This window comes from Scyliorhinus torazame, chromosome 14 (genome assembly GCF_047496885.1).
Source record: "Scyliorhinus torazame isolate Kashiwa2021f chromosome 14, sScyTor2.1, whole genome shotgun sequence".
In the NCBI taxonomy this organism is placed as follows: Eukaryota; Metazoa; Chordata; class Chondrichthyes; order Carcharhiniformes; family Scyliorhinidae; genus Scyliorhinus; species Scyliorhinus torazame.
The window spans coordinates 96,696,672-96,709,804 of record NC_092720.1 but is presented as its reverse complement, the minus strand read 5'-3'; the positions used below and the strand labels follow the sequence as shown (position 1 = coordinate 96,709,804).

Here is a 13,133-nt window from a genome sequence, read left to right as displayed (position 1 = left end):
GTTGAGGTAGGTTTTACAATGTGTCTTCAAGGAGGAAAGCAAATTTGAGAGACAGGGAATTGCAGAAATTAGGTGGGTGGCTATCAAAGGCACAGCTACCAATTAAAATGGGGATGCGCAAGAAGAGTGTAGAAATCTTGTGGGTTGTGGTGCTGGAGGAAATTGCAGAGATAAGGCTGGGCAAGGCCTTGGCAGGATTGAATACAAGGATAGAAATGTTTAAATCAAACTTTGCTTAACAAGGAGCCAGTGTAGCTTAATGAGCATGGGAACAAGACAGGTGTATGTAAGCACATGGGTAATGGAGCTTTGGATGAACTCAAGTTGATGGGGAGGGTAGTAAATGGTAGACCAACCACTTGTACCATTGCAGATGATACTTTGGCTATGATTGGATAAGGATAGAACCAGGCAAGTGCAGTCTCATCCACCTGGATGACAGTGGTGAGGCTTTGGAGGAGGTTAGTTTGATCAACCATGTCAAAGGCTGCAGACAGATCAAGAGGGTCGAGGAGGGAATGTTTACCATTGATACAATCAAATAACATGTTATTTGTGGCTTTCGTATGGACTGTCTTGGTACTGTGGTGGAGTGGAAGCACGATTAGAAGGATTCAAGAATTCAAAGATGGGCATAAATCTGGGAGGCAAAATTGCAGTTAAGGACTTTGGAGATGAAAGGGAGGGTGAAGGAGAGTCGGTAACTTGAAGGGTGGTGATGTCACTGGCTGTTTTTGTGAGGGCAGTGGTGATGACAGCAGATTTGAAAGTGAGAGGAAGAACACCTGTAGAGAGTGAACCATTTACAATGCATAAAACACCGCCCAAAGTTTGCAAATGAGCTGGGTGTTGAGGGGACACTGTTCCTTTCCGTTGAGGAAGATTCCTGGCAGGTGAAGGGAAGCAAAGAAGTCAAAGTGAAGCAATCTGAGATTTCGTGAATCCTGTAGAAACCTACATTGCATAAATCTTTTGAATTTATTTATGGGATATGGGCACAACTGGCTAGGCCAGCATTTCATTGCCCATCCTAGTTGCTCTTGAGAAAATGGTGGTGAGCTCTCTTCTTAGACCGCTGCAGTCCCTGAGGTGTAGGTACACCCACAGTGCTGTTAGGGAGGGAGTTCCAGGGTTTTGACCCAGCGACAGCGAAGGAACGGTGATATATTTCCAAGTCAGGATGGTGAGTGGCTTAAAGGGAACTTCCAGATGGTGGTGTTCCCAAGTATCTGCTGCTCTTGACCTTCTGGATGATAGTGGCATTGGGTTTAGAATGTGCTGCCTAAGGAGCCTTGATGAGTTCCTGCAGTGCATCCTTTAGATGGAACACACTGCTGCTACTGTGCATCGGTAATGGAAGGATTGAATGTTTGTGGAAGGGGTAGAAATCAAGCAGGCTACTTTGTCCTGAATGGTGTCAAGCTTCTTGAATGTTGTTGGAGTTGCATTCATCCAGGAATGTGGAGAATATTCCATTACACTCCTGACATGTGCCTTGTAGGTGTAGGACAGGCTTTGCAGAGTCAGGAGATGAGTTACTTGCTGCAGGATTCCTAGCCTTTGACCTGCTTTGGTAGCCACAGTATTTATATGTTTGGTCCAATTCAGCTTTTGGTCAACGGTAATCCCAAGATGTTGTTGGGGATTCAGCGATGGCAATGCCATTGAATGTCAAAGGCGATGGTTAGATCCTCTCTTGTTGGAGGTGGTAATTGCCTGGCATTTATGTGGTATGAATGTTACTTGCCACTTGTCAGCCCAAGTCTGGATATTGTCCAGGTGTTGTTACATTTGGACATGGAGTGCTGAAGTGTCTCTGAAGAGTTGAGAATGGTGCTGAACATTGTACAGTCATTAGCGAACATCCCTATTACTGACCTTATGGAAGGAAGGTCATTAATGAAGCAGCTGAAGATGGTTGGGCCTAGGACATCACCCTGAGGAACTCCTGCAGTGATGTCCTGGAGCTGAGATGATTGACCTCCAACCACCACAACCATCTTCCTTTGTGCCAGGTATGACTCCAACCAGCGGAGACTTTCCCCCTGATGCCCATTGATTCCAGTTTTTCTAGAGCTCCTGGTTGCGATTCTCGATCAAATAACTTAATCTAATCCTGCCTTGATGTCAAGGGCAGTCACTCTAATCTCACCTCTGGGGTTCAGCTCTTTGGTCCATGTTTGAACCAAGGCTGCAATTTTTAAAAATAAATTTAGAGTACCCAATACATTTTTTTTCCTGATTAAGGGGCAATTTAGTGTCGCCAATCCACCTACCCTGCACATCTTTGGGTTGTGGGGGTGAAACCCACGCAAACGCGGGGAGAACGTGCAAACTCCACACGGACAGTGACCAAGAGCCGGGATCGAACCTGAGACCTCGGCGCAGTGAGGCAGCAGGGCTAACCACGACACCACTGTGCTGCCCTCAAACCAAGGCTGCAATGAGGTCAACAGCTGAATGGCCCCGGTGGAACCCAAACTGAGCACCTGTGAGCAGGTTATTGCTGAGTAAGTATCGCTTGATAGCATTGTTGATGACTCCTTTCATCACTTTAATGATGATGGCGAGTAGACTGATGGGGCAGTAATTGGCCGTTGGATTGTTCTTTTTCTTGTGTGCAGGACATATATGGGCAATTTTCCACATTGCCGGGTAGATGCCAGTCGTTTCAGGATTGGAACAGCTTGGCATGGTACACTACAACTTCTGCAGCACAAGTCTTCAGAACTATTGCTGGAATATTGTCAAGGCCCATAGCCATTGCAGGAACAAGTGCCTTCAGCCATTTCTTGATGTCAGTTAATCAAGCTGGCTGAAGATTGACATCTGTGATGCTGGGATCTTCCAGAGGAGGCCACCATTGATCATCCACATCGCACCTCTGGCTGAAGATTGTTGCAAATGCTTCAGTGTTATCTTTTGCACTTATGTGCTGGGCTCCTCCATTATTGAGGATGGGGATATCTGTGGAGCCTCCCACTCCAGTGAGTTGTTCAATTGTCCACCCATTCACGACTGGATGTGGCAGGACTGCCAAGTTTAGATCGGATCCGTTGGCTGTGGAATAGCTCGGTCTATTACTTGCTACTTATTCTGTTTGGCATGCAAGTACTCCTGTGTTGGAGCTTTGCCAGGCTGACATCTGATTTTGAGGTATACCTGATGTTACTACCGGCATGCCCTCCTGCACTCTTGCTTGAACTAGGGTTGATACCCTAGCTTGGTGGTAATGGTAGAGTGGGGTATATGCCAGGCCATGAGATTACAGATTGTGGTTGAGTGCAATTCTGCTGCTGCTGATGACCCACAGCGCCTCATGATGCCCAGCCTTGAGTTGCTAAACTTGTTTGGAATCAATCCCAATTAACACGGTGGTAATGCCACACAACACAATGGAGGGTATCCTCAATGTTAAGATGGCACTTTGTCTCCACAAGCACTGTGTGGTGGTCACTCATACCGATACTGTCATGGACAGATGCATCAGCAGCAGGCAGGTTGGTGAGAATGAGGTCAAATATGTTTTTCCCTCTTGTTGGTTCCCACCCCACCTGCTGCTGTCCCTAACAGCTATGCCCTTTAGGGCTCAACCAGCTCAGTCTGTGGTGGCAAGACTGAGCCATTCACAGTTATGGACATTGAAGTCTCCCATCCAGAGTATATCCTGAGCCTATGCCACCCTCAGTGCTTCCTCCATGTGGTGTTCAACATGGAGGAGCTCGGATTCATCAGGTGCCGGAATGTGGCGACTAGGGGCTTTTCACAGTAACTTCACTGAAGACCACTTGTGACAATAAGCGACGATTGTCAGCTGAGTGGGGAGGGGGGGAACTTATGTGGTAATCAGCAGGATCTTTCCTTGCCCATTTTTGACCTGCTGCCATGACACTTCTTGCGGTCCAGAGTCGATTTTGAGAACTCCCTCCCATTGTACCACCACTTCTACTGGGTCTGTCCTGCTGGTTGGACAAGACACACACAGGGATGATGAGGGAAATGTCTGGTACATTTTCTGTAAGTATGATTCCATGAGTATGACTATGTCAGGCTGTTGCTACTGTCATGTGCCACTGTGTAGGAGGTACCGGGGGTCCTCCTGGAGTTTAAGGTAAACATTCTAAGTAATTCACCTTTAACTGGGAGATGCCACTGATATCATCTGCTACAGCTTGGATGACCTACAGTCTTAGGGATAATGTCATGAGCCACAGTGACCCTAACAGACATAGGCAGTAATGGTTCGAACGTCGGATGGAGCTACTACAGATGTCAGAGTTTTGTTGCATCCTCGTGATGTGTGTGTGTGTGTGTGTGTGTGTGTGTGTGTGTGTGTGTGTGGGGTGTGTGAGTGGTGTGAGTGTGTGAGTGTGTGTTTTTGCTGATTTCTTTTCCTCGTGTTTGTTTTCACTTTGAGTTTGGATGGCCATCATTCTGCCATTCACACCTCACCTGGACACAACTTTTGGTTCTTTACCTGTCCCATTACTACCCTCTTTGGCTTTGCACAAACAGCCGTTTTGTCATTCAATCACACTTATCTTCCACTCTATCGCAAGCCTTATCTTTCTTCCTCCCAGACACCCCCTGCCCTCTCTGACACCCCCCCCCCCCCCCCTTTCACGTGCTCAGTTATTGCATTTCTAATTTTTCTCAGTTTTGATGAAGCATGACAGACCTGAAATGCTGACCTGGATTTTCACCCATGAGGCGGGTAAGGGAAGTCAAGAAAATCCCCGGCTTGGCCCAGCCACCCCAGACGCAAGGACCTGTAAAGGCGGGATCTTCATTGCTGGGGCTTAGGACTGGTCTGGAGTCGGGCTAGCTGACAGGGGAAGAAGTGTGGGGGCAGTGACAGGGGCTGCTGGGGGTGGGGGAAGGTTGTTTACAAGGACCGTCTTGGTATTGTGGAACTGTGTCCTTGTAAAAAAAACACTAATGTCCTCCAGCCCTATCCCCCCTTTTGCCCTCCAAAAACAGCCCATGTCACTTACATGCCACCTCACCTATCCTAGTGACCCCTCATGCAGACACCTGTGAATTTTTTCAGTAACTTTTCTTCAGTTTAAAAAATAAATTTGGATTCTATCAAGCCATGATCCCCCCTCTGACCTGTCCATAAAATTAGCTGGAAATCTTTAATCACTGACAATCCCAAACAGAAAGTTTAATGTGCCTTCATCGAGCGAATAACTGATTAATTCCATGGCCTCATCTGAACCTTATTTGTTTGTGAGTAAGATTATCATCTGGCAAGCTTAGTGCCTTTGTAAAGCATGCTTGCAGCTCTGTAAGGGGTCATTGAACTCATTCAAATTGCTTCTGTACTTTAGGTTGAGTGATGTCTCGAATTTCAGGAGGTGCAGAAGTGGACAATTTGATGGGAAAGATGATGCTTCAGTAACAGAAGTATTTCCTCTCCACTAAAGTGGATTTAAATAAAGTAACTTAGGGAGCTCAAACTCAACATGGCTACTCAATAATACAAAATAATGGTCAGGATTCTCCATTTGGCCATGTTCTCACGCTGGAGCTGAATAGCACCACTGGGAACGCAAATCAGGAAGTGAGTCTTAATCCTTAGCCATGAAAATTTATGCATGGCAAGAATTACAAGAGGTTCCCCCTATTGGGCCACCATTTTGAGTGGGCAGCCCGATTGAGGGGTCCGGCCGCTGGGGCCTCACACAGTCGCAATGCAATTTACCCCCCCCCCCCACACAGTATGGGGGTGACCAGACCGCCCCCACTGCACCCCACCAGCCCACAACCAGAGACCCCCTAAATAAAGAGACCCCATCAGAGAACCCCTAGATGTGAAATCCCTACCTGGAAGCCCCCCCCAAAGAAGAGACGCTCCTGTCTGGAAGCTAGAGGGCAGTCCTGACAGAGGCTGTTTTTAACTCTCTTTGATGTGGTGAAGGAGCTGATTAGTTTCACAGCTGACTACAACAAAACCACTCAAGCCTGAAGGGAGATGAATGGAGCAATGGTGACAGCTGTGTATGTGTGGAAGCTTCCAATCAAAGCCTGATAAAATCGATATCACAGAGAAATGAATGAATGGCTTGCAGATCAAAGATCAGAGGGGTTCAAACACAGCTGATTGGTTTTCTCTTTCCAGGAAGTGACAGGTGCTGCTTCCTGTGCCTGAGCCAGCAGGTGTACGGAACAGGAGTTTTAAAGCGGTGATGTTTTTCTCTCTCTGGTGGGTGTCTCTTTATTTAGGGGGTCTCCAGGCACCAATTGTTTTCTGCCCAACACTGGATTTTCCAACACCGCCGCTGGTAGCAAAGTTCCCGAAGCAGTGGAGAATCCAGCCCAATATCTGGGATTTAACCTGGTTTATTTTAGCGCTTGTCAGCTCTAGTTTGATGCCAGTAATTTCTTTCAAGAACTGCCAGCTAGCCAGTTGGATTAAGTTTGTTGCCCTTGCTTTCTAAAGTTATTTACTTCTCAAAATTACCCAATTCGGTATAGTGTAGGTTAGATGGCTTTTGTTTCGGTGCAACATCGTGGGCCGAAGGGCCTGTACTGCGCTGTATTGTTCTATGTTCTATGTTCTGTGAATGTTCCAGATTAACCCTATTTTACACATAGGTCACCTTTCTCAGGATTAATCTTTTTTCGCAGTATTAATCTTTTATGTTATTTCCTGTCCCTCTGAACGGTTCCTCTAAACATTTAACTTAGTTGACATTGCCTCTTGCATGTCCAAGCATTTCACAGCATCAGAGACAATATGCACTTCCAACCCTATTCCATCTTCTTTTTTACTATTTTGTCTTGGTTTCTCAGTGATTAAAAAAAAACCTCGGGCGCGATTCTCCACTCCCACGGCGATTGGGAGAATTGCCTGGGCCGCCGAAATTTCCGGGGACACCGGTCCGACGCCCTCCCGCGATTCTCCCAAGCGGCGGGAACAGCCCGGTCAGGTTTTGCGGGCCGCAGGCCGGAGAATCGCCGGAGACACCGAAAATGGCGATTCTCCGGCACACCCGCGATTCTGAGGCCCGGATGGGCCGAGCGGCCAGGCCAAAACGGCGGGTTCCCCCCGGCGCCGTCCACACCTTGTCGCTACAGTCGTGGGCGGTGCGTGAACACTGGGGGGCGGCCTGTGGGGGGGGGCGAGGGGGGATCCTGCACCGGGGGGTACCTTAAATGTGGGGTGGCCCACGATCGGTGCCCATCGATTGTCGGGCCGTCCTCTCTGAAGGAGGACCTCCTTCCTTCCACGGTCCCGCAAGATCCGTCCCCATCTTCTTGCGGGGCGGATTTGGACAGGACGGCAACCACACATGCGCGGGTTGGCGCCGGCCAACCCGCGCATGCGCGGATGACGCCCATTATGCGGCGCCGGCCACGTCATCTATGCGGCGCCGCTTTTACGCGGGCGACAAGGCCTCACGCGGGTAGATGATGCGGCCTCGATACTGGCCCATTGTCAGGGCCTGAATCGGTTGGGACCGGGGCCGTTCCGCACCGTCGTGAACCTCGACGGCGTTCATGACGGCGCAGCCACTTCGGCGTGGGGGTGGAGAATCGCGCCCCTCATGTTCAGGCAAATTGGAACTCTGCGCAGGCAAGTTCTGTTGATCAGCAGTTTGCTGAAGCAAATGCATTTCTGTTCAATTAATTTGGGTGCAATCCCTTTTTTAAAAAATTGTTCATGGAATAACAAGCATTTATTTCCCACCCCTAATTGATCTTAAGTAGCTGCCATGAGTTGCTTCAGTTCATGTGGTAAAGGTATACACACAAGGGCAGCACGGTGGCACAGTGGTTAGCTCTGCCTCACCACGCCAAGACCCCAGGTTCGATCCCGGCTCTGGGTCACTGTCCGTGGGAGTTTGCACATTCTCCCTGTGTTTGCATGGATTTCGCCCCCACAACCCAAGGATGTGCAGGGTAGATGGATAGGCCAAGCCTAATTGCCCCTTATTTGAAAAAAATAAATGAATTGGGGACTCTAAATTTATTTTTTATAAAAGGTAAACACACACACAAATGTGCCAAATGTTCTCTTTTTGTAATTATGTTGGCTTCATCTAGTTAAACATCAATGGTTGCCATCAGTCATTTTCCCCATTTTGTTGCAGTAGATATTCACCAAAGACAAGCTAGGGATGGGAAACAATAGTTGTTCTAATAGGATTTGATATACCGGCACGGGAACAGAAAAGGCTGAAAGGAAATTGGATAGAAATGTTAAAATATGGACATTTGCTGCTTTCCCCTTTGACAGGGAGAGCTGACTGGTGGTGATTTAACCTGAGGATCACCACACCTCAAGCGAGGGGCAAGGCTGAGAAGGCAGGGCCTTCATGAATGGGGTTGGAACCCACGCTGTTGGCCTTGCTCTGCAACAGGAACCAGCAGTCCATCCAACTGAGCTAAACAGGCTCCCATTTGTAATAGTGAATAGGGCAAAACCATTTCCTCGGATTGAAAATTCAGTTGTCCTCAATTTAAAATTGCCATCAAGATAGTGTGGAGAGAGGTTGATTAAAAACTTACTTACATAGCGATGTTTGACCACACAGAATAGGTGATGTGGAAGTCGTTGGAACTTTTTGAGAAAAATATAGTTAAGTGTTAAAAGAGAAAGATACAAGCCAACTGGGAGTGAGCAATACAGTGGACTATAATAATGGCTCATGTAGCAAGGGATAACACAGCCACAATAGACATCAGTGTTCAATAGCACAACACCACACTAAATTTGCACTGACTGTCTAATAAGTAACCATTTCAACAACTTGTGCAATGGTGCTTATGGAACCTTGGTCAAAGAATACGGGTGGTTAAAATGACTCACTGAATTAGCTGTACAATTTTAATTACAATGCTTTAATTTTACATCTAGGTTTAAACAATAAAATTAGCTTATATACAACTACTATTGCAAAATTCTTCATAGCCTCATTTTAAAAATTTGACCTTAAATACATTTTTCAGGATTATGATTGGAGAACCTACATCTTTCTAAATTAAAACAAAACCTTTGAGAATAGGATTATTGTGAAAGATTTTAGAAAAATACATATATATATATATATATATATATATATATATAATTGGTTGTTTCTTTCAGTGGAATATTGCTAAAATGAAATAAAAAACAGAGATTTTAATATTCATCAGAGAAATACCTATATAAAGTTAAATAATCAAAAATGGATGTCAACACAAAAGGCTTGTAGAAACTACAAAGCTACTGAAAAACCACAGGGCATTATTAACATATTGCACCTTGCTAATCTAAGAATATTAATAATAAATAAGATAACGTTTTTATCATTTGCATTGGGGTTCTACTGTAGTTTTCACATAGATGGATAACCTCACTCTGCATTTCAACAGATAATGGAATTCTTTGGTAAAAATGGGCTCCACATTCAAACGCCATAGGCTTAAAAGGTGATTCTCTTAGTCCCCAATTACCTTTAGTCTGGTTCGCCTATTGAGCAGTGGTGACAATTAGCTTTCAAGAACTTTACACTGATTCATGTCTTAAACCAGAATTTAAACGGGTCTCGGTATTCAGAATGGGCCAACTTCTTAACTGGACAATTTGAATGCTTTAGAAAGAAATAACATTTTCAGTTTTGCGTTGATGTTAAATAATCCATTTTGGTAATGTTGGCTAAAGCACACCATGATCATTTCCTCGCTCTTCTTCAAGTAGGTCTATGAATCTTTTATACCCAACTGAACAAACAGGTGGAATCCATGTTCAAAGTCAGCACCTCTGAAAATTCAGTCCTCCCCTGTATGGTAGTGCCAGCCTGGACTATGTCCTCAATGTTTTAAGTTCTTCAACCTATTCCAAACATTTTAAAGTAATGTTCTTTTTGTCTTGAAAGATTATCAAAACGATAGAACCTAAATGGAGGTGATAGTTTTCAGAACACATTAATTGATTTATTGACAACTTTAGTCCCCTACCTGAATTTGGTACATCATAAATTTCAGGATTAATGTTTTCTTAATTTTTAAGATGAGAAATATGTTTTGCAAATTTTATTTTTTAGAAATAGGATTTATTGACACTAGAAGAGTTCCAACATGATCTATTTAGAGATTTGTAAGGTGTGCATATTTTTTTTAATAAAAAGTATTGAAGCATCATACCTCCTGCTTGACAATAAAATGCTTAGAATAAACAGTAAATTGACAGCTATAACATAACATTATAAACAAACTATGGCTGAATATTGCAGTGCTAATTTGCTAATGGCTTTTTGGGTGATATCCTTCTACTTTCTTCTGGTTACGTAAGCAAAATGTATGGATCTAAATTTTAAGTCACTGTAGGTTTATGTGCATAGTCTTTTCAGCCTATCGTCCAGTTCTTCAGAACCCGAGTTAAAACGTTGGCTTAGCCATATATTCTTCCATGGTCTGGAACAAACATATCACAGAGTTAGATAAATCAACTCAACATTAAAGTTGTTTCATAAAAAAATGTTAATAACACTACGCAAAGTATGTAATATGGCACTGGTTTATTTATTTTAGAATGATCCAATAAAATATTTCCAAGAAAATCTAAAATCTGCAAACTGATCAGTAATTATTTGCAGAAATTGATTTCAAAGCAAAGCAATTGTCCAAATGAAATGAGTGAATGTGACCAAGGGATCAAAATAAAGTTAAATGGTGAGAGCATTCAATACAAATGGAAGGAGTAACTTCGACACTGGGACGTATGCTTTTCAGAAGTATGGGGCAGCGTTTACCGGCCTCGCCGCATCCGATTTGGTGATGAGACGAGGCTGTTGAATCTCGTGAGATGTTTTACACATTTCGAGAGATTCATCCGAACCTTGTGAGACGTTGTGATCTGGATCTCACCTACTTGCATTCATTCACACCCTCCCGCTGGTGTGCAGCCATGCACCTCGATCCAGGTGCCAGCGGGATGTCGGAGAATCACGATCGGGTCGATCCTGATTTTCCCCCCCGACGCCCGATTCTCCTTCCCATTGGGAAACGCAACCTGGGCAGAGAATTTGGGGGCGTTGGGCAGCTCCTCCCTGGTCTAGTCCACACTTTGGAAATTTTTTCAGCAGTGGGGAGCTGAACCCACCGGCGAGACCGGCTCCTCAGAGATTGGGCTGCCTGGTTGAAAGGGTGCCCCGATCTCTAAGCCACCTCGAGGGTCCCCTGCATCCCCTGCACACATGGGCATTACTTCCCCCCACCAAGTGAGCACATCCCACTCCCCCCCTCTTTTAAGCCCCCCTTTCAGGACCCCTTATCCACTCCCCAACTGTTATGAAGCCCTTTTCATACCACTCTGCAGCCCCTCCATTTCCTGGACATGGCCTCCCTCAGGCACTGACCCGTGGCACCCTGGCAATGCAAACTGGGCACGCTGACAGTGCCAGACTCGCACTGCCAGGGTGCAGGGTTATTATTGTCAGGGTACCTGGGTGTCAGGGTTGAGGCTTCACCAGTGTGGCCAGTGACTCCTGGGCACTGAGTAAATGCACCCTCAAATAGGCCAAGCATATTTAAATGAGCCTTGCCTCATGGCTTATTTAAATAGGAATATTGATCATGCCCAGTGAGGTTGTGAACCAGATCGCACTGGGCGCCTTGGGTTGTGTGACTCGCGGGTGTTTTTGTACCCAAGGCAAAGCCCGTCGTGGGCCTCACCTGCGATTCTCCAGTGGGCAGCTGAAGTCAGTGACGAGACTGGTTACTCAGAGATCAGAGGTCAATTTTGAAAAAGTGACTGATCTCTATGTGTGTTCGAGGGTCCCTCATCCATGGGCAATGCCATTCTCCCCCCACAGACATGGGCATTATGCCCATCCCCAATTGAGGACACCCCGCTATGGGGATGCTGCGAGTCCCCTCACTTTACAGGCCCACCCTTCACCCTCCCCCCAACCTTTATGGGGTCCCTTCATACCCCATTCATGGCCCTCCTTTCATAGGCATGGACCCTCTCAAGACCTGGTCCTTAGCAGTGCCAATCTAGTTCCCAGGCACCTTGACACTGCGAACCTCTAACTGCCTGGAGTGCCACCCAGTGTGTGCAGCTGGCCATGCCAAGGTGCAAGACTGACAGTGCCAAGGTGCCAGTAAGACCTGACCACCTGGAATCTCCAATGATCTGGGAGACCCTCACCCCCACACCCCCCCCGGTGCCATTAGAACTGGTCCACATTTGTATGGGCCAGTACTAAACAGTGCCCTGGCAAGTTCTCCCGAGCATTTCCGGTGAATTCTGAGCCCCAGGAGTATCCGGCGAACTCATACCTAAATGAGCCAAATGGCTGAATGGCTCATTTCGACATGCTTAGCTGGCGCTTGCCCAGCGAGCTTGCGACACCAATCGCAACATCTCACGAGACTCTGTTAAATCTCGTGAGAGGTTTCGAGCGTTGCGAATCATGTGAGAGGCCTCTCGGGAGATTCAACAGCCTCGTCCTGACACCAAGTTTGGGCGTAACGAACAGCGCCCCATTTTTAAACACATTATAGAATAACATGCAAACATTTGTACAAACATGAATATAAACCCGAGCTCTTTGCTTCAGGTATCAGCAAGTTTATTCCTTACCTCTTGCAACATATCTGCTTCTTCTATCGCTTTTGGTATACTTTGCTTTGAGGTGTCCTGCAATTCTCCTCCAATTAGAAATTCATCCAGTATAAAATAGGCCTTCTCAAAATTAAAGATGATGTCTAATTCACAGACCTACGAAAAGGCACCAAAATTGAATCTGCTGAACTCACACTGAAGAGATGAAATCATTTGTTACTATAAATAATTATGCAAATAAATTGTGCAGCTGTGCCGTCCTCAAAATATTTCAGTTACATATTTAGTGCAGTTGAATGCTAAATATTCTAGTTGCTATTGAATTTTAAATACAATATTTATGCCAAGTGATTTTCTTTGTTTGCATTATATCCTCAGTTCCTTGAAGCACAACAGGAGCGTGAATTATGTTCCGTTGCAAGTTTTTCATTTTACACTATTACTTTAGAAAGTGCCTGAGGGTTAATTGGCAGAGAAGTTAGTATCTTTCTATTCTAAGATGGAAGTTTAAATCCAATCCAGGCTAATTTGGTAAAGTCTATTCTCTCTCTCTGATACGCAAGTGAAATTAATT

General features: G+C 45.6%; 1 protein-coding gene across 3 annotated transcripts in view; it reads right to left on the bottom strand.

Moving 5' to 3' along the window:
• Nucleotides 1-8,814: 8,814 nt before the first annotated feature.
• The window catches only part of ap1s3a (adaptor related protein complex 1 subunit sigma 3a), a 60,898-nt gene continuing 56,579 nt past the window's right edge, over nucleotides 8,815-13,133 (bottom strand). For all 3 annotated transcript variants that reach the window (XM_072474524.1, XM_072474527.1, XM_072474526.1), the window contains 2 exons: nucleotides 12,578-12,715; nucleotides 8,815-10,404 (listed from right to left, as the gene is read on the bottom strand). In XM_072474524.1, the coding sequence (XP_072330625.1) occupies nucleotides 10,369-10,404; nucleotides 12,578-12,715 (174 nt within the window). In that variant the 3' untranslated portion in view covers nucleotides 8,815-10,368. The remainder of the gene's footprint in view (nucleotides 10,405-12,577; nucleotides 12,716-13,133) is intronic.